General features: G+C 42.9%; 1 protein-coding gene across 1 annotated transcript in view; it reads left to right on the forward strand.

The window, feature by feature from the left end:
- GLUD1 (glutamate dehydrogenase 1) overlaps positions 1-17,787 on the forward strand; it is a 39,062-nt gene extending 21,275 nt beyond the window's left edge. The window contains exons 6-13 of the mRNA XM_052639515.1: positions 4,657-4,836; positions 6,883-7,020; positions 8,529-8,666; positions 8,914-8,994; positions 9,607-9,730; positions 10,833-10,924; positions 14,177-14,239; positions 16,405-17,787. Of these exons, the coding sequence (XP_052495475.1) occupies positions 4,657-4,836; positions 6,883-7,020; positions 8,529-8,666; positions 8,914-8,994; positions 9,607-9,730; positions 10,833-10,924; positions 14,177-14,239; positions 16,405-16,524 (936 nt within the window). The 3' untranslated portion in view covers positions 16,525-17,787. The remainder of the gene's footprint in view (positions 1-4,656; positions 4,837-6,882; positions 7,021-8,528; positions 8,667-8,913; positions 8,995-9,606; positions 9,731-10,832; positions 10,925-14,176; positions 14,240-16,404) is intronic.
- Positions 17,788-22,751: the final 4,964 nt, after the last annotated feature.

Here is a 22,751-nt window from a genome sequence, read left to right on the forward strand (position 1 = left end):
CCGCTGAGACAGAACACAAGGACCGTTGACGTTCTGTCCTTGAAGGGGTGGAGCCTTGAAAACCACTTAGGAATAGGAAGAGAAAGTAACTGAAGAAAGACACTTTGTTACCCAAAACCTGGATTCACCTGGATGGGTGTTAGGCCAAGACATGACCAGACTGAAGATAGGCTAGGTTTACCAGTCAGCACTAGGGATCTTTCCCAAAGCAGCGTGTCCCAGAACAGCAAGAGCGGGAGCCTGTTAAGCTAAGGGTACATGCATATTCATGGAGGGGCTTGGGTGGTTGGCAGAGTCCAAGCTTTAGGTGACTGAACTTACTAAGAGCAGAAAAGGTCAGCATCTTCCTTTAGATTTCAGCTGATCTGATGGTTGAGTTCTGAGACCTGTCCAAGTACAAGCACTGTGGGCAGGCTCAGGTAACAGAATGGCTTTTCTTTTGTGAGGAAGGCTTTTCCTGATTCTCTTCCTCTAAGAACTCCATACCCTAACTGCTCACAATTCTAAAAATATAGAGAGATCACTTACTATATGTGAGGCTTATAAAGTACAAGCAAGGTGGGAGGGGGGTTCAGGATGGGGGACACATGTACACCCATGGCTGATTCATGTCAATGTATGGCAAAAACCACTACAATATTGTAAAGTAATTAGCCTCTAATTAGAATAAATAAATTAATTTTTTTTTAATTGGAGAATGAAATAAAGTACAAGCAAGGTGTTCAATACAATTGGGGTAAAGGCTAGAAGGAAGCGTTTTGATGGCATGAAAAGAGTACTGGGAACCTAACCACATCTCTGGAGTAGGATCAGAAAAGCCTCCTTGAGATGTAACCTTTGGTCTACACTCTGAAAGAGGAGTACTAATCAACCAGGGGAAGTGGTGCTAGCCAAGGGTTAGAGGCAGAAGGAAGCACCTGGGTCCTTATGTGAAAAGAAGCGAACCCGAGAGGCTGAGGGAAGACTGTGGTAGCCAGAGTAGAGAGGGCATGAGAAAGGCCCGCAGAAGAGAGTCAGACCAGATTCCTACCTTGTAGGCGACAGCAAGGACTTTGGTCTTTGTCCTGAAAACAGAGGGAAGCCAGTGAGGTGCTAAGTGAGCAGGTGTGTGCCACAGGAAGCTTCACCGTGTGTGCAGCAGAAAATGGGATTGCTGGGGAGAGAAGGCTACCCAGGAGCCCCAGAGCGCTACTGGCCTGCCATAGAATCGAGAGGAATGGACAGACTGCAGACTGTTTGCGGGGTGGAGGGGGAAGCAATTAGTTACAGAAGAATGAGAAGTACCAAGAGCTCTGCGTTGTGGATGCTGGGGGTGGTTCTGAGGAGACGCCAGTTCAGCAGCTAGGCTGGAATGGCGAGGATGGAGCCAGACTCCGGGGGGGCCGTGGAGAGTGAAGTAGGGCATGAACAGTAGCCTTCACTTAAGAAAAGCGGCGCTGGCTAGAAGGCAACTTGAAAGGTGCCTGTTTTCCAAAGAGAAAGGTTTTGTTGTTGTTTGGCATGTCGATTGGCTGTGGGCCGCAGCTTCGTCTTTTAAGGGCCTGAGTGGAAAATCAGCCTTAGAAGAGGAGGAATATTGTTTCCTGGGAAAGAGAGGAAGGTGGCCACAGCATCTAGTGGAGAAGTTTAGACTTGTCTCGTTTCCTGAGGTGACGCAGTGTGTGTGTAGTCGGGAGCACGGGTAAACACCCTGGGTTCTAGAACGGGCTCCTTCACATGCCAGCTCTGTGACCTGCGGCAAGTGCCTTAAGCTCTGTCTCGCATTCCTCTTCTAGAAAATGACAGTAGCACCTACTTCATGTGATAGCCATTAGGATTAAGTGAGTCAGAGAATAATGTGGCTCTTGGTAACCACAAGAAGTAAGTATAAATACTACACAAGGCAAATTCTGCAAATCCCCTAAAACAGGAGCAGTCTGAGGCACTTCAGAGAATTTTGGTTTTGACTGCCATTCCCAAAAGGTTGCTTTTCTGTGTTACCTTCTTACGTTAAATGAGCTCTGGGTATGGTCTTTTTAAGCAAAGCATTAGACTGAATAGGACAAAGCAGTGGGCAGTACATTGTTATTTCCTAGCTCATTCCCAGAGGTGACAAAAGAAAGTCTCGTGAGGCTTTGCCAACTAAACCTTAAACTAAACGCTGGTAAAAGACTGTCCTTAAAGTGATAGGAAATCCAAAATCAGGGCCAGGCCTCAGATAAGAAGCCATAGTTTTTGTTACTTGTGTTCAGATGTGAGGGCACTGGAAAGCAAGCAAGTTCTCCACCCTGGCCCAGGCTTTCCAGAACAATTAGGTATGCGGGGCAGCTCACAGCCAGCCGGCACAGTGCCTGACCTCAGAGAGGATCACTGTCAGCTCCAACATTTGCATTTTCTCTGTTCAAAAGCATTTGGCACCTGGTTTGTAATTCTGTATTCATAGGCATTAACTATTCATGAAGGAAAACTGTGGGAAAACTACTAATACCATAAATCATTTTACTGGACCATTTTGGTTTTTTTATTTTATCCTCTTTGTTGGTAATGATACAGCTAACACAATCCTAAATTCTCTTTGTAAAAGTATTTATAGTCATTTTTTAACTTCTCCAGCTAGAACATTGGAGGGTAAGGGATATGGTATGAAATAAGGCACTTTATCTTATTTCATACGGGTGACAAATTCCCTCAGTTTATTAAACTGTACATACTTTAGCCACTGACGTAAAATGCTTCTTGTATTTTATATTGACTTCCTATATATATTAAGACTGTTTTCTCATGTCCCACCCATCGATTTATCTATTGCACACTGTTCTGGTTGCTACAATTTTCAGTTCAGTTCAGTTCAGTCACTCAGTTGTGTCTGACACTTTTTGACCCCATGGACTGCAGCTCGCAAAGCTTCGCTGTCCATCACCAACTCCCGGAGCTCACTCAGACTCATGTCCATTGAGTCAGTGATGCCATCCAACCATCTCATCCTCTGTTGTCCCTTTCACCTCCCCCCTTCAATCTTTCCCAGTATCAGGGTCTTTTCAGATGAGTTAGTTCTTCGCATCAGGTGGCCAAAGTGTTGGAGTTTCAGCTTCAGCAGCAGTCCTTCCAATGAATATTCAGGACTGGTCTCCTTTAGGATGGACTGGTTGGATCTCCTTGTAGTCCAAGGGACTCTCAAGAGTCTTCTCCAACACCACAGTTCAAAAACTTCCATTCTTTGACATTCAGCTTTCTTTCTAGTCCAACTCTCACATCCATACATGACTACTGCAAAAACCATAGCTTTGACTAGACAGACCTTTGTTGGCAACGTAATGTCTCTGCTTTTTAATATGCTGTCTAGGTTGGTCATAACTTTTCTTCGAAGGAGCAAGCATCTTTTAATTTCATGGCTGCAGTCACCATCTGCAGTGATTTTTGGAGCCCAAGAAAATGAAGTCTGTCACTGTTTCCCCATCTATTTCCCATGAAGTGATGGGACCAGATGCCATGATCTTAGTTTTCTGAATGTTGAGCTTTAAGCCAACTTTTTCACTCTCCTCTTTCACTTTCATCAAGAGGCTCTTTAGTTCACTTTCTGCCATAAGGGTGGTGTCATCTGCACATCTGAGGTTATTGATATTTTCTCCCAGCAACCTTGATTCCAGCTTGTGCTTCTTCCAGGCCAGCATTTCTCATGATGTACTCTGCATATAAGTTAAATAAGCAGGGTGACAATATACAGCCTTGACGTACTCCTTTCCCAATTTGGAACCAGTCTGTTGTTCCATGTCCAGTTCTAACTGTTGCTTCTTGACCTGCATACAGATTTCTCAGGAGGCAGGTCAGGTGGTCTGGTATTCCCATCTCTAGATGAATTTTCTACAGTTTGTTGTGATCCACACAGTCAAAGGCTTTGGCATAGTCAATAAAGCAGAAATAGATGTTTTTCTGGAACTCTCTTGCTTTTTTGTTGATCCAGTGGATGTTGGCAATTTGATCTCTGGTTCCTCTGCCTTTTCTAAAACCAGCTTGAACATCTGGAATTTCAGTTTATGAGCATTACCTTTTTTTGTTTTTTTTTTTTTGAGCATTACTTTACTAGCATGTGAGATGAGTGCAATTGTGAGGTAGTCTGAGCATTCTTTGGCATTGCCTTTCTTTGGGATTGGAATGAAAACTGACCTTTTCCAGTCCTGTGGCCACTGCTGAGTTTTCCAAATTTGCTGGCATATTGAGTGCAGCACTTTCACAGCATCATCTTTCAGGATTTGAAATAGCTCAACTGGAATTCCATCACCTCCACTAGCTTTGTTTGTAGTGATGCTTTCTAAGGCCCACTTGACTTCACATTCCAGGATGTCTGGCTCTAGGTGAGTGATCACACCATCGTGGTTCTCTGGGTCATGAAGATCTTTTTTGTACATTTCTTCTGTGTATTCTTGCCACCTCTTCTTAATATCTTCTGCTACTGTTAGGTCCATACCATTTCTGTCCTTTACTGTCCTTACTTTATGTTAAATTCCTAGAAACCCTGTTTCTCCCATCAGAAAGTACAATATACTTTATTATATATTTTCTAGGAACAAGAATCTGAAAAAGGGAGATTTGTCTCTGTTGATGAAAGTATACCTTAAAGACACACTCACTTCTAATGAGTATAATTTTAAGTTTTGTGCCTTTTTTTTTTTTTTACAGGATATTAATGCCCATGCCTGTGTTACTGGTAAGCCCATCAGTCAGGGTGGAATCCATGGACGGATCTCTGCTACTGGCCGGGGAGTTTTCCATGGGATTGAAAACTTCATCAATGAGGCTTCTTACATGAGTATTTTAGGAATGACACCAGGATTTGGAGATAAAACATTTGCGGTTCAGGTAAAAATGTTTGTTGCTCTCTTAAGGAATGACTGATAAATAGGCCATGAGTTTTTCAGTGTTTGTAGATTTGCAAGGTTTAACAATTCTGCTGGAGTACGGTTGACTTGCCGTGCTGTGTTAGTTTCTGTCGTGCAGCAGTGATTCAGGTATACACGTATGTAGATTCTTTTCCATTATGCTTTGTCACAGAATAGTGAGTGCGTTTTCCTGTGCTGTACAGCAGGACCTTGCTTTTTACCCATCGCATGTCCACATCTGCTCATCCCAGACTCCCAGTCCACTCCTCCTTCGCCCCCTCCCCCTTGCCACTACATGGCTGCTCTCTGTCTGTGAGTAGAAGCAATGGTCTCCTGTGGTCTTAGGGGACTGTTTCTCGTGTGGGTGCATCCCTATGTAGCCTGCGTGGGTGTAGTGTTGTTTCGTGCGAGGGCCGTCTGTAGTGTGGATGCCTGCCGCCTCTTTCCTCAGTGTATGCTAGCCGTTATCCCCTGGATAGGAAGTGTGACTGGGGTTGTGACCAAAGCCTGCACTGGATATTCAGCGAGGCCACCCCTTTCCTATGCACGGCCCAAGGGCTCAGCTCTGATTTCAGCCCCTCTCTGTGCATGGGAAATCTGCTGGTGCCAACTCCAAGAGCCCAGCAAGGGGGCAGCAGGGTGCGTGTTCCCAGTGCCTGCAGAGAAAGAGGGTGCTGTGGCAGCCCTGCCCCTCGCTTCACATGCCCTTAACAGTGGCACATCCTTATACTGCTGTGTCTATGGCAGGGCCAGGCTTCTTCACACACACTCTGTTGCAGCCATACCACACTCACTCTGTCTCCATGCAGCCAACAGCAGTCCTCCCCTAGGTCTGTCCTCTCAGCTCCGAGTTTCAGCACTCACCCCCACCTCTACCAGCAGATGTGTATTTCAGGCTAGGTGCGCTGGGTGGTGGCATGGGCAGTCTGTGCAGGTCTCTTCTCTGCCCTGCCTGCCACAGAACAGTTGTGCTCTCTTCTGAGCCTCTCAACCCCTTTCCTGATCTCCCCTACCTGCAAGGCGGCTTCCCAGGATACAGGACCCTCTCCCCTTCTGTAGCTCCCTTCCAGGGCTTCCCTAGGGGTCCAGACAGTAAAGAATCCACCTATAGTGCAAGAGACCCCGCTTCACTCTCTGGGTCGGGGAGGACTCCCTAGAGAGGGGAATGGCTACCTACTCCAGTATGCTTGCCTGGAGAATTCCATGGACAGAGGGGCCTGACAGGCCACAGTCCATGGGGTCACGAAGAGTCGGACACAACTGAGTGGTTAACACTTTTACACTTTAATTGCAGGGACACAGGTCCCATTCTACTTCCCTTTTTTTTTTTTCTTTCATCCTAAAGATCTATTAATGGAAAGATCTAAACTAATAGATCTTTCTTGTCCTTTCAGGTGTTTGAGGCCTAGTGATTAGTTGGTATTCTGTGGAAATTGTTCCATTCGTAGAGCTATTTTTCATGTATTTCTGGGAAGAGGCGAGTTCCACATGCTCTCCGTTGGAGCCTCTAGATTTGCAGTTTTAAAAATTTGATCCTTTGGATCTCTTAAGGTTTAAAATGGACATTTGCAGGGTAATACATCCTCTTAAACTATTATGTGTATACACAGTGATCCAGATTTCAGCTTTTGATTGATGTTTGATTAGTTTGCTTAGAAGAATCGAAATTAAGTTGAATGCTACTTTAAAATAAGACTCATATTCCTCCCAGTTAGTGACTTATCTTTTCATGACCATAGGACATCTGGCCATCAGGGCCTGAGGTCCTAGGTAGTTGCCATTTCTTTATAAGTCAGCAAGCTGCTCATAACTCAATGTCTTCAGGACTCACTAGCACAAATTACAAAGGGTTGAGTTCTGAATTCCAAAACACAGAAATTTATTATTGAAGAGAGACATGGATTCTTTTGTCAAAAGAATTTTGAGGATTACTTCTAAACTAATAGAATGCGTATTGGTCAGAATATGACTTAACCATCTGTGCTGGGACTTTGATTTTTGTTTCATGTACAACTGTTGTTCACAGGGATTTGGTAATGTGGGCCTGCACTCTATGAGATATTTACATCGTTTTGGTGCTAAATGTGTTGCTGTTGGTGAGTCTGATGGCAGCATATGGAATCCAGATGGTATTGACCCAAAGGAACTGGAAGACTTCAAATTGGTATGTTATTCTAATATCTGAGGAGTTTGACCACCTGGGTGTTATAAAGTTGAAATAAGCATTATTGAAATCTGTTTCCATTGCTCTTTTTAGATTAATTTTTATTGGGGTTTAGCTGATTTACAATGTTGCATTAGTTTCTACTGTACAGTGAAGTGAATCAGTTATACATATATCCACTTTTTGGGTTCTAGCCCAGGTAGGTCATTTACAGGGTACTGAGTGGAGTTCCCTGGGCCATACAGTAGGTTCTTACTGGTTATCTGTTTTTATATGTAGCAGTCTGTCAGTCCCAAGCTCTCGATTTATCCCTCCCCCGCTTTCCCCCTGGGTAACCATAAGTTGACTTTCTGCACCTGTGGCTCTGTCTGTGTTCTATAGACAGGTTCGTTATGCCCCTGTTTAGATTGCACATACAAGCAATGTCACGCGTTTGTCTTTCTCTGTCTGACGTTCCTCACTCAGGAGGACAGTCTCTAGGCCCTTTTGCGTCACTGCCAGCGGCATTGCTTCGTGCTTTTTTTCTGGCTGAGTGATACCCCACTGTGTATATGTACCGTCTCTTCTCTGTCCGTTCCTCTGTCAGTGGACATTTATGTGGCTTCTATGCCCTGGCTACTTACATATATCTTTTTGAATTATAGTTTTCTCCAGATATATGCCCAGGAGTGGGATTGCTGAATCATACTGTAGCTCTATTTGTAGCCACCTCCATACTGTGCTTCCTATTGGCTATGCCCATTTACATTCCCACCAACAGTATAGGTGGGTTCCCTTTTCTCCACAACCTCTCCAGCATTTATTGTTTGTAGATTTCTTGTTGATGGCCATTCTGACCAGGGTAAGGTGGTGCCTCATTGTACAGCTGTTTTGTTTTTAATATTTTATTTATTTATGGGCTGTGCTGCATTTTCATTGCTGTGCTTTAGTTGCAGTGAGAGGAGGCTACTCCCTAGTTGCCATGCGGGGGCTCCTCATTGCAGTAGTTTCTCTTGTTGCAGCACAGGCTGTAGGGCACAAGAGCCTCGGCCGTTGCCACTCCTGGGCTCTGGGGCGCAGGCTGAGTAGTTGAAGTGCACAGACTTAGTTGCCCCAAGGCATGGGGATTGTTCCCGGATCGGGGATCAAACTGGTGTCCCCTGCATTGCATGGTGAATTCTTATCCACTGAACCACCAGGGAAGCCCTTCACTGTAGTTTTGATTTGCATTTTTCTAATAACTAGTGATGCTGAGCATCTTTTCATGTGCCTCTTGGCCATCTGTATGTCTTCTTTGGAGAAATATCTATTTAGGTCTTCCATTCATTCTTTTGTTTGTTTTTTTAATGAGCTGCATGAGTATATTTTGGAGATTAATCCCTTGTTGGTCTCTTCATTTGCAAATATTTTCTCCCTTCTGTGTGTTGTCTTTTCACTTTGTTTGCTTATGAGACTTCCTATTATAGGCACTGAACATAAACATTTAAACTCTGTTGCAGCCATTAATTCTGATTTTTAATCAATTATAGCAACATGGAACAATCCTGGGCTTCCCCAAAGCAAAGATCTATGAAGGGAGCATCTTGGAGGTCGACTGTGACATACTGATCCCTGCCGCCAGCGAGAAGCAGCTGACCAGGTCCAATGCACCCAGAGTGAAAGCCAAGGTGACATGCTGGCGGGCCCAGCCTTACTGATGGGACTGAAGGTCGCAGAAAGGCTCCAACGGGCTTGTTCTTTAAAAAAGTAGCTTTACTGGGGTGTAATGCACATATAGTTCCCCAGCATGCAGTTTAAAGGGGAGTTTTTTGTCTCTCTCACAGCCTTCTCCCGTGCACACATATCTCTGAGGCTCAGCTGGAGGGGATTTCACAGTGTTGTCAGCATTTCTCTATGTTTCTAACTTTCTTGCAGATCATTGCTGAAGGTGCCAACGGACCAACAACTCCAGAAGCTGATAAGATTTTCCTAGAGAGGAACATCATGGTTATCCCAGTAAGTAAACTATGTTTGCCAGGTTTTATATGTACTCAGAGTCATACTGGTTTTTTTGCAAGGAATTGTGGGGAGAGGATTATTAGCTTCCCAAGCCTTAGTGAATTTTTCATCTTTATTTTGCTTTCAAGAAAATAAAGTGGAAGTGTGGCTAATATAATAAGCCTGTCCAAAAAAAAAGATAGTTCACTTGGACCTGAACATTTTCTTTCAACTTGAGGCTCTTTCTTAAGTATGTGTTTAGACTTCTTAAACCCAGCTGTGTGAGTGTTACACGTGCTAGGAATTCTGCTGTAGCTGGCAAGTGCCCCTCGCTCCTTCCACTCAGAAAGCCAATGCGAGTAACATGTGCTTAAGTTTTCCAGTGGTTAAGCATGGGGTCTGTAGCAAAAAGCCATTAGAAGTTCGTGTTGACTTGCGATGCATTTTGAAGAATTCCTTTTGCTGCAGGCACTTTAAAAATTTCAGTTAAAGTGAATTTCTTAAGGACAAAATTTCTGCCCCTGTCTAAGATACATATGGGAAGTCTGAAATTTAATCTGCTTTCACACCGAGCTCTTATGTTCACGGTAAGCTTTTACTAAAGCCGTCATCTCGTTTCTTTGTCTCTAGGACCTCTACTTGAATGCTGGGGGAGTGACAGTGTCCTACTTTGAGTGGCTGAAGAATCTGAATCACGTCAGCTACGGTCGCTTGACCTTCAAATATGAAAGGGATTCTAACTACCACTTGCTTAGTGAGTTCTGATTATTGTATTCTCTAAGAGTAACCTTTTGGACCATCTAAAAGGTTGGGGAAAGCTTGTGTTTAATAAAAGGACTAATTTCTTTTTTTTTTTTCCCCCCAAAAAAAATTCCAAGATAATTCTGATATGCATCTGGGTTTTAAAAAGTAATTACAGGTTTTTCTATTAAGTGGTAGTTTCGGTGATATAGAATTCTGTTATTTTTCTGTTGACCAATAATGATACAGTGGTATTAAGTGAGTAATAGTTACATAATTAGATGTTTTTTTCTTTTAGTTTTTAAAAAAAATTTTTTAACTGGAGGATAATTGCTTTACAATATTGTGTTGGTCTCTGCCATACATCAACATGAATCAGCCATAGGTATATGTAAGTCCCCTCCCTCTGGAACCTTCCTCCCTCCCTTCTTGTTTAATCTCAGAATAGGAAACCATTCTGTCTCATGAGTCTTAGACCAAAACTATACAATTCCTTTAGAGGTATTCAATATATGAACTCTCTAGAATGTGTTTATATTCCAGTGTTTATTCTGCAAGTGTTCCCAGAACATAATCTGTAAGTTAGTAGTATATAAAGAGTATCATTTTAAACCCTGTTGATATTCATCCATTTCTTTCTCAGGTTGCTCTTGGTAAAGACCTATCTAGTGTCAAGAATTTTTTTGCATCTTCTGATAAGAATGCTGTTTGTCTTTGACTAGAGTAGGCTTCAGAGTTAACACTAGTATTTTCCTCAAGCTAAAATAAGACCAAGACCTCCAGCTGAGCTTTACTGAGCCCACTGAGAATCTGGGTGAAGTTTTCCATCAATTTCTGTTCCTTTTTCTTTTTAAAAGAGCCAAGGAAAACCCTGGTAATGGGTGTTATGGAAACAGATCGGTGACCTAAATTCACACTTACATAGGAATTTGGCAAAGTGCTTTATTCTTTTTAGCTCAGTTTTAAATGAGTAGCCCTTTTATGTCATTAGCGTTGAAGGTTTCTAAAACTACTCAGTTTAGGATTGTGAATATAGTTTGGGATTACTTTTGGTTGTATTTCATTTGTTTTCTCCTACTAGCAAAATTTTATCTTCATTTCTCGGCTTTTTATAGTGTCTGTTCAAGAGAGTTTGGAAAGGAAATTTGGAAAACATGGTGGAACTATTCCCATTGTACCCACAGCAGAGTTCCAAGACAGGATATCGGTGAGTGTGCTCGTGACAGTATTTTCCATACACGGCCTGCTCTCTTCTTTAGATGAGGCCAGGCAGGTTAAATGGGCTTGAGGGGTGGTGATCAACATGACAATTACATGACTTCCCTTTTTATTATGTTCTAAAAATGGAGTATCTTAGTGTGAAATAATTCATGGTTCTACTGCTTTTGATACTTTCACAATATAGATGACTCAACGAGTGATTCTAACACGATTGTGAAGAATTATTGTGTACTCTGACTCTCAAGCTTTAGAGAAATAGAACTGAAAAGTAAATATTAGATTAACTTATATAAAGATGGAAATTGTAACATGGACACATTAAGAAAACAGATGAGAACAGATGTTTTATGTTACTTAGTTCTCAATAGAATATATTGATACACATCATAAAGAGAATCTCTTTACCAGTAAATGGCAGACATCATGGAAAAAAATCACAGGAAATAGGCTTAGAAGAAATGTTTAACCTCATTGTTAAAGAAATACAAATTAAAGTAAGGATCCTTTAATGTATTAAACTAGCATAAACAATGGATCTTATACTCACCATGTCTGTGGTGAAGCAGTTGTACCTTTATTCTGATGACAGTGCAAAAATGTTATTAAAGTGTTCCTGCTCTTTGACACTATAATAACATCCCTTCTGGGAATTAATCCTACAGAAACAGTTATAAAAACAGGAGAGGAATGATTCTGTGCATGATGTCACTGAACTGTGTGTGTAGTCATTTTCAAAATTAGGTTTGATTTAACATTCTGGTGGTGGGGGAGGGCCAGAAAATGGCTAAATTATATATCTTATGAAATAGTCCATCATAGAAAATAATTTAAGACTGTTACCACATGGGGAAATGTTAAGGGCTTTGTTTTGAACGAGACAATGTTTTTTTCCACTCTGGATACTAACTGTTCTCTTCAAAGAACCTTCCTCTTCTCCACAACTGTGTATCCCTTAGTTTTGGTCCCTCCTTCTGGAATACCCAGACCCACGCCCTGCTCAAGTATCATCACATCTCTGTTCCCTGGAAGTTCCCTCTGTGTGCCAGCATGTCACCTGTCCTTCCATCCCAGGGGAGTCACGTGCGTTCCCAGCTCCCGCCGCTGCAGCAGCTCGCCCCATGTCTCAGCACATGGCCTGCCACGTAGCAGCCAGTGTATCGGCCTTGCAACTTTCAGATGCTTTCAGTGCTTCCAATTTTCAACTTTAAGGCTGTTTCTCACCTCTTATTGACTTATTTATTACAGGAGTTTTGTAATAAGTTTTAGCTGAAAAACAAGTTTTTGCCCCCAGCTCCTTTCCTCTAGGCTCCCCCTCCCCAGCCATGATCTGGCCCTGCCAGGACCTGTATCATTGACCTGATCATCTTTTCGCTGTCCCTCATTACCCCTATCTTCACTTAAATTCCATTCACCATCATTGCAGGCACTCCCTGGTCTTGTTTTGCTTCATCACACCCCCTTGTGAATTTCATCAGAACCTGATGAAATTCCGTGCTCTGCCTCCTCCGTTCCTTCCCTGTAGCAGGAAGCCCCAGTGACTCTTCAAACTCTAACTTCAAGTAGGCTCTCAGTTCCCCAGCAATTGAGTTACTTTCCCTGTTCCACTCATCTTCTCACTTTCCTGGTGATTGTATCATATTTTCTCCTTTTCCCCTTCCCTGCACTCCAGTTCATGTCCTGGAATCTGTTCACAGAAGATTGAAGCATCAGGGAACGTGCACCTCTACACAGCTTCTGGTGTCTGTGCCCTGTTGCTGTTACAGAGCAACGCTTTGTGCTTCCATCTCAGCCCACACCTTGTTCTGGGCAACTAGATGACCTGCTTTCAACTTCCAGCAAACCTTTGTCTCTTTTGCACCATCAGTTTTCCCTCTTCAGTCTTTGCTATCAATGTAACAAATGCTTTCTTAAGAAAATATAGATCTTTCAATCACACTTGCCCTTCCAGGTCTTGTCATTTTTATTTCCTGTATAGCAAGGGCCTCCAGCCCCTGGGTACCATCCGTGGCCTTTTAGGAACCAGCTGCACAGCGGGAGGTGAGCAGCAGGCAAATAAGTGAAGCCTCATCTGTAGTTACAGCCACTGCCCATTGCTGGCAGTACCACCTGAGCTCCGCCTCGCAAGCCCTACTGTGACTTGCACATGCCCCACAGCATTTAGTGCCTGATGATGTGAGGCGGAGCTGAAGCAGTGGCGCTAGCACTGTGGAGCAGCCGCAGATACAGGTCATCAACAGATCTGCCTGCACAGAGACCGCAATAAATCAGTTGCTTGCAGCTCATATCAGAACGCTGTCAGCGAGTGGGAAATGATGGTGAGCTGTATACTTCATTATATACCACAGTGTGATAATAGAAATAAAGTGCACAGTAAATGTGCTTGAGTCACCCCAGAACTGTCCTTCCTCCCCAGTCCATGGGAAGATTGTCTTCCCCAAAATCCGTCCCCGGTGCCAAAAGTAGGGGCCGCTGCTAATCAGCATACCTCCGTAAGAGGCGCACGTGCTCTGTTCTCAGTTCTGTATCCATACCTCCTATTCTGCCCAGCACGCCACCAAAGCTCTTCTTGTCCAGGTAACCGCTTTGGCAGCATTGCCAAGCTGTCATTTGCCACGTTGTCGTTGTCCAGTTCTCAGCTACTTCGCTGCTCACAGGTGATCACCCTCCGTGGAAATGCGTCTAAGCTCCCAGGGCGCTGCATCCTCCTGGATTTCTCCCTGCTTCACTCGCCGGCCCTTCTGCTGAGGCCTGCCATCACTCTGCCCTGTTAACAGTGGAAGCCCTCAGGCCCTGAGCCATTCTCAGTCTGAATTCAAAATTCTGGTGATCTTAGCGGCCTGGTTTTTAAGTGTGTATGCCGTTTCCTCTGCTAGAATCTAAACTATGAGAAGAGAGAAGTTTCATTGTTTTGTTTTCTGCTGTGTCCCCAATACCTAGAAGAGTTCCTAGCACATAGTATATATACAATATTTGAATGAATGAGTGCGTGAGTGAAAGGCATAGCAGTATTCCACTTGTAAAGTAAGTGTTTCCTACTTTGGTAGAACAAGTTTGGAATAAGGTTTAACCCATGTTTCTTAATTGATACAAATGTTATACAAATGTTTTAAATTAAGTATATCTTGCCTGAAAGAAAACAATTCTATCTCGCTGTATATTGACTTAAGAATCCTTTGCGCTCTGACAGGTGAAGCATGTCTTTGTATGGTTTTGGTTAAACTCTTCTTTTTCCTAACAGGGTGCCTCTGAGAAAGACATCGTGCACTCTGGTTTAGCTTACACCATGGAGCGCTCTGCCAGGGTACGTATACAGATGCCGTTGGTGTTTCTGCTGGCTGCATGAAGTGCAGCTCAGCTGCGGCACCTCAGCTGCCCGACTGTGTGAGCAGTGACAGGAAATATCAGTCTGTTTAAATGTTCCAGAACGTGTGCTTTTTCATTCTTAAATGATGAGCGTTGTTTCTAGGGTCCTCAATACGATTTCCAGACTTTGAAATAAATAATGCCAAGTTAGGAGGAGTGATGTTTAGCTTAGTCAGCCAAACTGGATTGCAGCTCAGTGCACATTACTCTGTCACAGCTATAGGAAGCTACCTTACTGCATAGAATTTGGTCTATATGAAAGTTTTCTTGACAACTTGATCATTATTGCAAAGCCTTTCAAGCACAGTTTGTAGTCCAGTTTTCTTTCTTTTTTTATTATTTTTTAATATATATTTATTTTAATTGGAGGCTAATTACTTTACAATATTGTATTGGTTTTGCCATACATTAGCATGAATCCACCACGGGTGTACACGTGTTCCCCATCCTGAACTCCCCTCCCACCTCCCTCCCCACACCATCCCTCTAGGTCATCTGAGTACACCAGCCCCAAGCATCCTGTATCCTGCATCGAACCTGGACTGGCAATCCATTTCACATATGATATTATACATGTTTCAATGCCATTCTCCCAAATCATCCCACCCTCGCCCTCTCCCGCAGAGTCCAAAAGACTGTTCTACACATCTGTGTCTCTTTTGCTGTCTTGCATACAGGGTTATCATTACCATCTTTCTAAATTCCATATATGTGCGTTAGTATACTGTATTGGTGTTTTTCTTTCTGGCTTACTTCACTCTGTATAACAGGCTCCAGTTTCATCCACCTCATTAGAACTGATTCAAATGTTTTCTTTTTAATGGCTGAGTAATATTCCATTGTGTATATGTACCACAGCTTTCTTATCCATTTGTCTGCTGATGGACATCTAGGTTGCTTCCATGTCCTGGCTATTATAAACAGTGCTGCGATGAACACTGGGGTACATGTGTCTCTTTCAATTCTGGATCCCTTGGTGTGTATGCCCAGCAGTGGGATTGCTGGGTCATAAGGCAGTTCTATTTCCAGTTTTTTAAGGAATCTCCACACTGATCTCCATAGTGGCTGTACTAGTTTGCATTCCCACCAACAGTGTAGGAGGGTTCCCTTTTCTCCACACCCTCTCCAGCATTTATTGCTTGCAGACTTTTGGATCGCAGCCATTCTGACTGGCGTGAAATGGTACCTCATTGTGGTTTTGATTTGCATTCCTCTGATAATGAGTGATGTTGAGCATCTTTTCATGTGTTTGTGAGCCACCTGTATGGCTTCTTTGGAGAAATGTTTGTTTAGTTCTTTGGCGCATTTTATGATTGGGTCATTTATTTTTCTGGAATTGAGCTGCAGGAGTTGCTTGTATATTTTTGAGATTCTTTGTCAGTTGCTTCATTTGCTATTATTTTCTCCCATTCTGAAGGCTGTCTTTTCACCTTGCTTATAGTTTCCTTTGTTGTGCAGAAGCTTTTAATTTTAATTAGGTCCCATTTGTTTATTTTTGCTTTTATTTCCAGAATTCTGGGAGGTGGGTCATAGAGGATCCTGCTGTGATTTATGTCGGAGAGTGTTAATTTCTTCTCAAGTTCAGATTCTATCCACTTGGCATTAAGTTGAAATAGCAGAGCAGATATTGATCATGGTGTTTGCCGTTAATTTTTTGAGATAACTAGCATACCGTAAATTCACCCTTTTAAAATATATAACAAAACAGCCTTTAAGTTTATTCACAAAGCTGTGTAGCCATCACCACTAACTCCAGAACATTTCCATCACCCCATCCTTAGTTCATTTACATTATTAGTGTATATCATACTTGCTTCAGATTACTAGATGTCTAAGGGGCCTAGAGATAGCTCACATCTTAAATCTTGAAGAGTAGAGTAGCACCTTCTTGTTGCCTAAACAATAGTTTGTATCAATTCCAGAGACTTAATCCTTCCCAACTAGAAGTTGTTCTACCGCCTATGCAGTTTCTCTTTGGCTATACAAATCCAGCCCTAAAGTGGCACCCGGGCAAGCTGTACCAGGCTCACATCCACCTTGTGTGTTCACGGATTGGCTGCTTGAGTCGGGGTGATAATCACTGCGTTTTCTCCTTCATCTCAGCAAATCATGCGCACAGCCATGAAGTATAACCTGGGACTGGACCTGAGAACGGCCGCCTACGTCAACGCCATCGAGAAAGTCTTCAAGGTGTACAATGAAGCTGGTGTGACCTTCACATAGACCAGGCTGTGGCTGACATCCTCACTGCCCTTTCACCTCTTCATCTGCAGACCTATCACAAGTTTACATGTAACCACAGAAATCTCTCTCTCATGACATAATAGATAACGGACACCATTCGCAGCAAGTCAATCCAAATCAGCCCTTTAAGAAAAAGAAATTAAGGTTAGGGGATCATATATAAGCTAATAGGTGATCGTAGAAATCAGCTACTCCAGAGAGTCGTTTGGGCATTTTGCCTTTAACTAAGGGTTCTCCGTCTGCCTGTGCTGCCTCCCTCCATGGCTGCTTCCAGCACGGTCAGCTGTGGCCCTAGGAAAGCCCCTCTCGGCCAAGACCAGTCAGTCACTCGCCGCTTCAGCTCTGAACACGTCTGTCAGGTGCTTTGACACATGTAAGAAGCAGGTATATGGCATTTTCAGGAGGCAGCATGGTTCTCAAGTGAGTTACTGGTATTTTACATCAGCAAAATAACTCGATTTTATAGGTTACAAACAACAACAAAAAAAAACAAAACTGTCTCTCTTTATGTATTTTATTCTTTTAGAAAAAGTACATGCTGCTGTAAGAAAATTGCCTTTAATCATTTAACAAGCCTAACCTTGACTCAAGCAGTGAATGCCTATAAACGTAATAAATGAAAAAAGCTAGTATTTTTATAACATAAAACAGTATCATTTATAGCTTGTCAATTGCATACTGTCATCCAGCAAAAATAAAAAGCCCAGTAGAGAATTAAGTTATCTTCATACCTGCAAATGATGGAGGCTATTTTTGTTAAGGCTGTCGGAATTTGCTAACCACAATTATGATATATAGTCCAAAGAATGTAGTGACCTCCTTATCATGTTAATCAATTGTTCTCTTTTGAAGATCTGTTGCATTGACTAATTGAACGATAATTCAAGTAGAGTATCCCAGAAAAAACCACGTGGGCTCCCTCTTCGGAGTCTGGCTGGCAGCATTGCCAATGGCCCCAACTCGCCCTGACTTGGTGTCCTCGTTTAGAGGCCTCATCTTTGTGCACAGCTTCGTCCCTAGTGGGCTGGAAGCAACTCGGGGTTCTGTTTTGTTGGGAGTTGTTTGGCCAGGGCCTTTGAACAGTAGTGCCCCAATGAAATACTAGAGAGTATTTATGTAAGAATGAGCTTTTCTTTTTTTTTTTTTTAACAATAATATCCTTTTAGAAATTTCTAACTACTTTGTAACTGCATGACTTAACCTGGTGATAAAACAGTTATTAAAAAGACTACCTTTTCCAAAGCTTATGTTTCATTTCTGTGTTTTTGTATTTGATATGTTTGCCTCTTTCAGTACATGATAAAACTATAATTGGGTTTCTGAAATTTTTGAAACAAACACATACATAACGTATCTTTGGATTATATTGAGCAGCCCAAATTTGATTCTTGGATTCTTTTGTGTTTTATTCTATGAAACATTATCAGTGGCTGTTCTCAGGGAAGAGGTTCTAGGGCTTAAAACTGATGTACCAACATAATTTATATACCTTTTTTTATATATAAGTAGTTTTTAACAAAGGGAGGTTTTGTTGATTATGGTTTTGTTTCTAATAATTTAGTCAAAGGATATAACAAGACAGAATACTAATAATCATAGTATTCATATGATTGATAGTAATCGTAGTATCCGTAATCAACAACTGGATTCCAGACCTGAGTCCACCAGCTTATATAGCTGGCAAATCTGGAACATAACTGTCAGCTGAACTTAGTGTCTGTTTTGTACTGAGTCTGTCTCTCCATGGTTCTGAGCATCTGGGCAAGGAGTAAATAAGCCCATGGCCCTGTGGTCATGGCAGGCCCTTCCCAATGTCTATTTGCATTCTAAATGGAACATCAAAATAGGGATGGGGCGGCGGGGAAAGATGTGAAAACAAGCTCCAGACTCTTTGGAACAGTACCAGGTAGGTGAGTAGCGTTCAGGCCATGTGAGAGTGGGGTGATAAATCTTGGTGTGGTCTTGGGCTGACATATTGGGAGCATTTATATAGTCATGCTGCGTCTCCGGCATTGCAGGCAGACTGTTTACCGCTGAGCCACCAGGGAGGCCCGAACACCTATGAGGTTAGTATTATCCTTACACCAAAGCCAGGCAAAGGCAAGAAGATGACACACCAATATCCCGTGTGTGTGTGTGTACCTGCGCTTCCCAGGTGGCTCAGCGCCGTGCAGTGAAAATCAGCTGCCATGCAGGAGACAGGTTCAGTCCCTGGGTCAGGAAGATCCCCTGCAGAAGGAAATGAAAACCCTCTCTAGTCTTATCACCAGGAAAATCCCATGGACAGAGAAACCTGGTGGGCTACAGTCCATGGGGTGCAAAAAAGTCAGACACAGCGTGGCAACCAAACAGTATATGAGATAGATATATATATATAAATGATATTCAATATCCTGTAATACGAGTCAGAACTGCCATCATTTAAAAAAGTCTACAAATAATAAATGTCGGAGAGTATGTTGGGAAAAGGAAACCATCTTACCCTGTTAATGGGATTATAAATTGCTATAGACATTATAGAAAACAGTGTGGAAGTTACTAAAAAAAAACTAGAGGTGCCATATGGTCCAGAAATCTGTCTCTCGGGCATGTCTCCAGACAAATTTCTAGTCCAAAATGATACCTGGATCCCTATGTTCAGAGCAGCATAACAGAATAGCCAGGACATGGAGACAAGCTCAATGTGCACTGACAGATAAATGGATAAAGAAGCTGCGGTGCACACAATGGAACATCACTCAGCCACACAGAAGAATGAAATACCACAGCCTGCAGCAACAGGGAGGAACCTTGCAATCACCACAGCAAGCGGAGTAAATCAGGAGACAAGAACCAGATCACATCACTCAGACGTGGAATCTAAAACATGTCAAACGCACAGACCTGCCAGACAAGACTCAGAGAGCAGACCTGTGGTTGCCAAGGGAGAGGGAAGTAGGGGAGGGAAGGACCGGGAGTTTTGGATTACCATGTGTGATTGAGCATATAGGATGGATAAACAAGGCCCTACTGTATAACACGGACCTATATTCATTATCCTATAATAAACCATAATGAAAAGGCATATGTGTAACTGAACCACTTTGCTGTATACCAGGAACTAACACGGCACTATAAGTTAATTATTCCTCAATTTTAAAAAATACCCCTTAGTAACAAAGACACAAAAGTATTCAGAAACCATATCCAATGGCACATAAGTATATACATCATGGAGAAGGCAATGGCACCCCACTCCAGTACTCTTGCCTGGAAAATCCCATGGACGGAGAAGCCTGGTGGGCTGCAGTCCATGGGGTTGCTAGGAGTCAGACACGACTGAGCGACTTCACTTTCACTTTTCACCTTCATGGATTGGAGAAGGAAATGGCAACCCACTCCAGTATTCTTGCCTGGAGAATCCCAGGGATTGGGGGGCCTGGTGGGCTGCCGTCTATGGGGTTGCACAGAGTCGGACACGACTGAAGCGACTTAGCAGCAGCATATACATCATACATACGTCATGATCATGTAGGATTTATCCCAGGAATGCAAGGATGGATCAACATAAGGAATCAATCTGAAACCTTTTTTATGAATGAAGATGGCGCCAAAGGGTCTCCACCGAAGCTGCTGCCCTCTCAAAGCCAAAGCTACAGTAAAGGCTTTGGAAAGCCAACAAAGCAGTGTTCAAAGGCATCCACAGCCACAAAAAAAGGAGACCTGGACATCGCACATGTTCTGACAGCCCAAAACACTGACTCAAGAGGCAGCCGAATATCCTTAGAAGAGCACCCGGAACAGAAACAGGTTTGACCGCTATGCCATCATCAAGCTCCCCCTCCCCGCTGAGTCAGCCCCGATGGAAACAGACAACACACTGGTATTCATTGCGGATGGCAAGGCCAACAGCACTAGATTAAACATGCAGTGAAAAAGCACTATGATGTTGACATGGCTAAGGTCAGCACCCTGATCAGACCTGAGGAAGGCATGTGTTTAACTGGCTCCTAACTACAATACTTTAGATATTGCAAACAAAACTGGGATCGTCTAAAATGAGTCCAACTGGCTAATTCTAAATATAAAAGTTTTCACTGTATGAAAATGAAGAAATCAATCTAATAAACCCCATTAACTGAACAAAGTGGAGAGGGGACACATAATCTCAATTGCTGTGGAAAAAGTACTTGACAAAATTCAAGGCCATTTCTAAACATAAACAACGTTTGTGAAAAACCTACAGCTAATATTATACTCATCGGTGAAAAATAGAAAGCTTTCCCTGAAGAACAATGTCCTTGCCTTCACCCTGTTATTCTACATGATACTGGAAGTCCCAGCCAGAGCAATTAGGCAAAAAAAAAAAAAAAAAAAGCCATCTGAATTGGAAAACAAGAGAAACTTTACAGATGACACGATTCTATATATAGAAAATCCCATAGAACACACACACACACACACACACACACGCGCGCACACACACACACACTCTACTGGAACTAATAAACTAAGCAAAGTTACAGGGCACAAGACCAACACTCAAATATCAGTTTTCCTATGCATCAGCAAAAAGCAATCTGTAAAGGAAATTAAGAAAACAATTTCATTTACAATAGCATCCAGATGAATAAAATGTCTGGAAGGAAATAAATTTAACCAAGGAGGTGAAAGCCTTATAAAGCTACAGACCAATGGAATAGAATTGAGAGTCCAGAAACGTCTATGGTTAACTGATTTTTTTTTTAACAGTGCCAACATCATTTGTATCAGTTCCCCAAGGCTGACTTAAAGTACCACAAACTGGATGGCTTAAAACCACAGAACTTTGGGGACTTCCCCGGTGGTCCAGTGGTTAAGAATCCACCTTCCAAAGCAGGGGACATGGGTTTGATCTTTGGTTGGGGATTAAGTCTGGATCACAACTACTGAGCCACGTGCTACAGCTAGCAAAGCCTGCATGCCACAACAGAAGATCACACGTACTTTAACGAAGATCCCATGTGCCACGGCAGCTAAGACCCAACAGAGCCAAAGACAAATAGCTAAACAAACATTTTTTAAAAAACACATGGAACTTTACTGTCTTGTAGTTTGGGCTGCAATAAGCTAAGGTGTCAGCAGGACCATGCTTTCCCTGAAGCCCAAAGGGAAGAACTTCTTACCTTTTTCTGGCTTTTAGTGGTGGCCATCAAGTCGTGGCTGGAAAAGTGAAGTGAAGTCGCTCAGTCGTGTCCGACTCTTTGCGACCCCATGGACTGTAGCCCGCCAGGCTCCTCTGTCTATAGGATTCTCCAGGCAAGAATACTGGAGTGGGTTACCATTTCCTTCTCCAGGGGATCTTCCCGACCCAGGGATCGAACCCGGGTCTCCCGCATTGGAGGCAGACGCTTTAACCTCTGAGCCACCAGGGAAATGGCAAGCCACACCAGTGCTCTTGCCTAATTCTAACAGTCAGTGTTCTTTGTTGCACGTAGCCACTGAAATTTCTCCTCAGCTAGCTTAGTGGTCAGCTAATGACTGGACAGAGATTTCTTCCAGGACCTAGAATCAGTAGGTCTCCTGTCTTTGCCAAGACTCTGTGCATGCTGGGCCTCACCTTCAACACTAAGCCAGGCAGTTTACATGTTGGCCTTGGTTCTCACATCCTGCTTGCACAAATCCTCAGGGTTAAAGATGAGAGCCGAACCTCAGGCCTTCTCAGGTCTTTACTGAACTATGGCCTCACACATGTTCATGGCCTATATTCCCAGCAGTGTATTGGGAATCTTCAAAGTAAGTTGGGAATTTTCAAAGCCCCGAAAGGACATTTTAGCCCCCAGTTTTTCCTTTTAAACTGATTGTTTTTTTAAACTTGCTTAAACTGTTATTTACCACCTCATACTGCCTCAAGTCCAAGGGAGCCCCTAAGCCTTCTCATTCACCAGACGGTTTCTTTCTTTCTGCCAGTAAGAGGCTCTCTTCTTTTAGGGTTTTCCTGTGTTTTCATGTACAGCCCCCTAGAGGGGCCCCGGTGGTGACTCACAGACAAAAATAGTGGCTTTGTTTTGCATCTTTTCCTCTGTTGTTCCTTGTTGAACACTTTAAAAGCAACATCTACAGATTAAAAAGCGTTCATTCCAAATATCTAATCTTTGCAACTTTCTCACAATATCTGAGGTACGTTGCCCCCACCCCTACAAAAACATCAAATTTGCCATTCTAATGTTTTCAGGGGCCTTGGGATC

This window comes from Budorcas taxicolor, chromosome 5 (assembly GCF_023091745.1).
Source record: "Budorcas taxicolor isolate Tak-1 chromosome 5, Takin1.1, whole genome shotgun sequence".
Lineage (NCBI taxonomy): Eukaryota > Metazoa > Chordata > Mammalia > Artiodactyla > Bovidae > Budorcas > Budorcas taxicolor.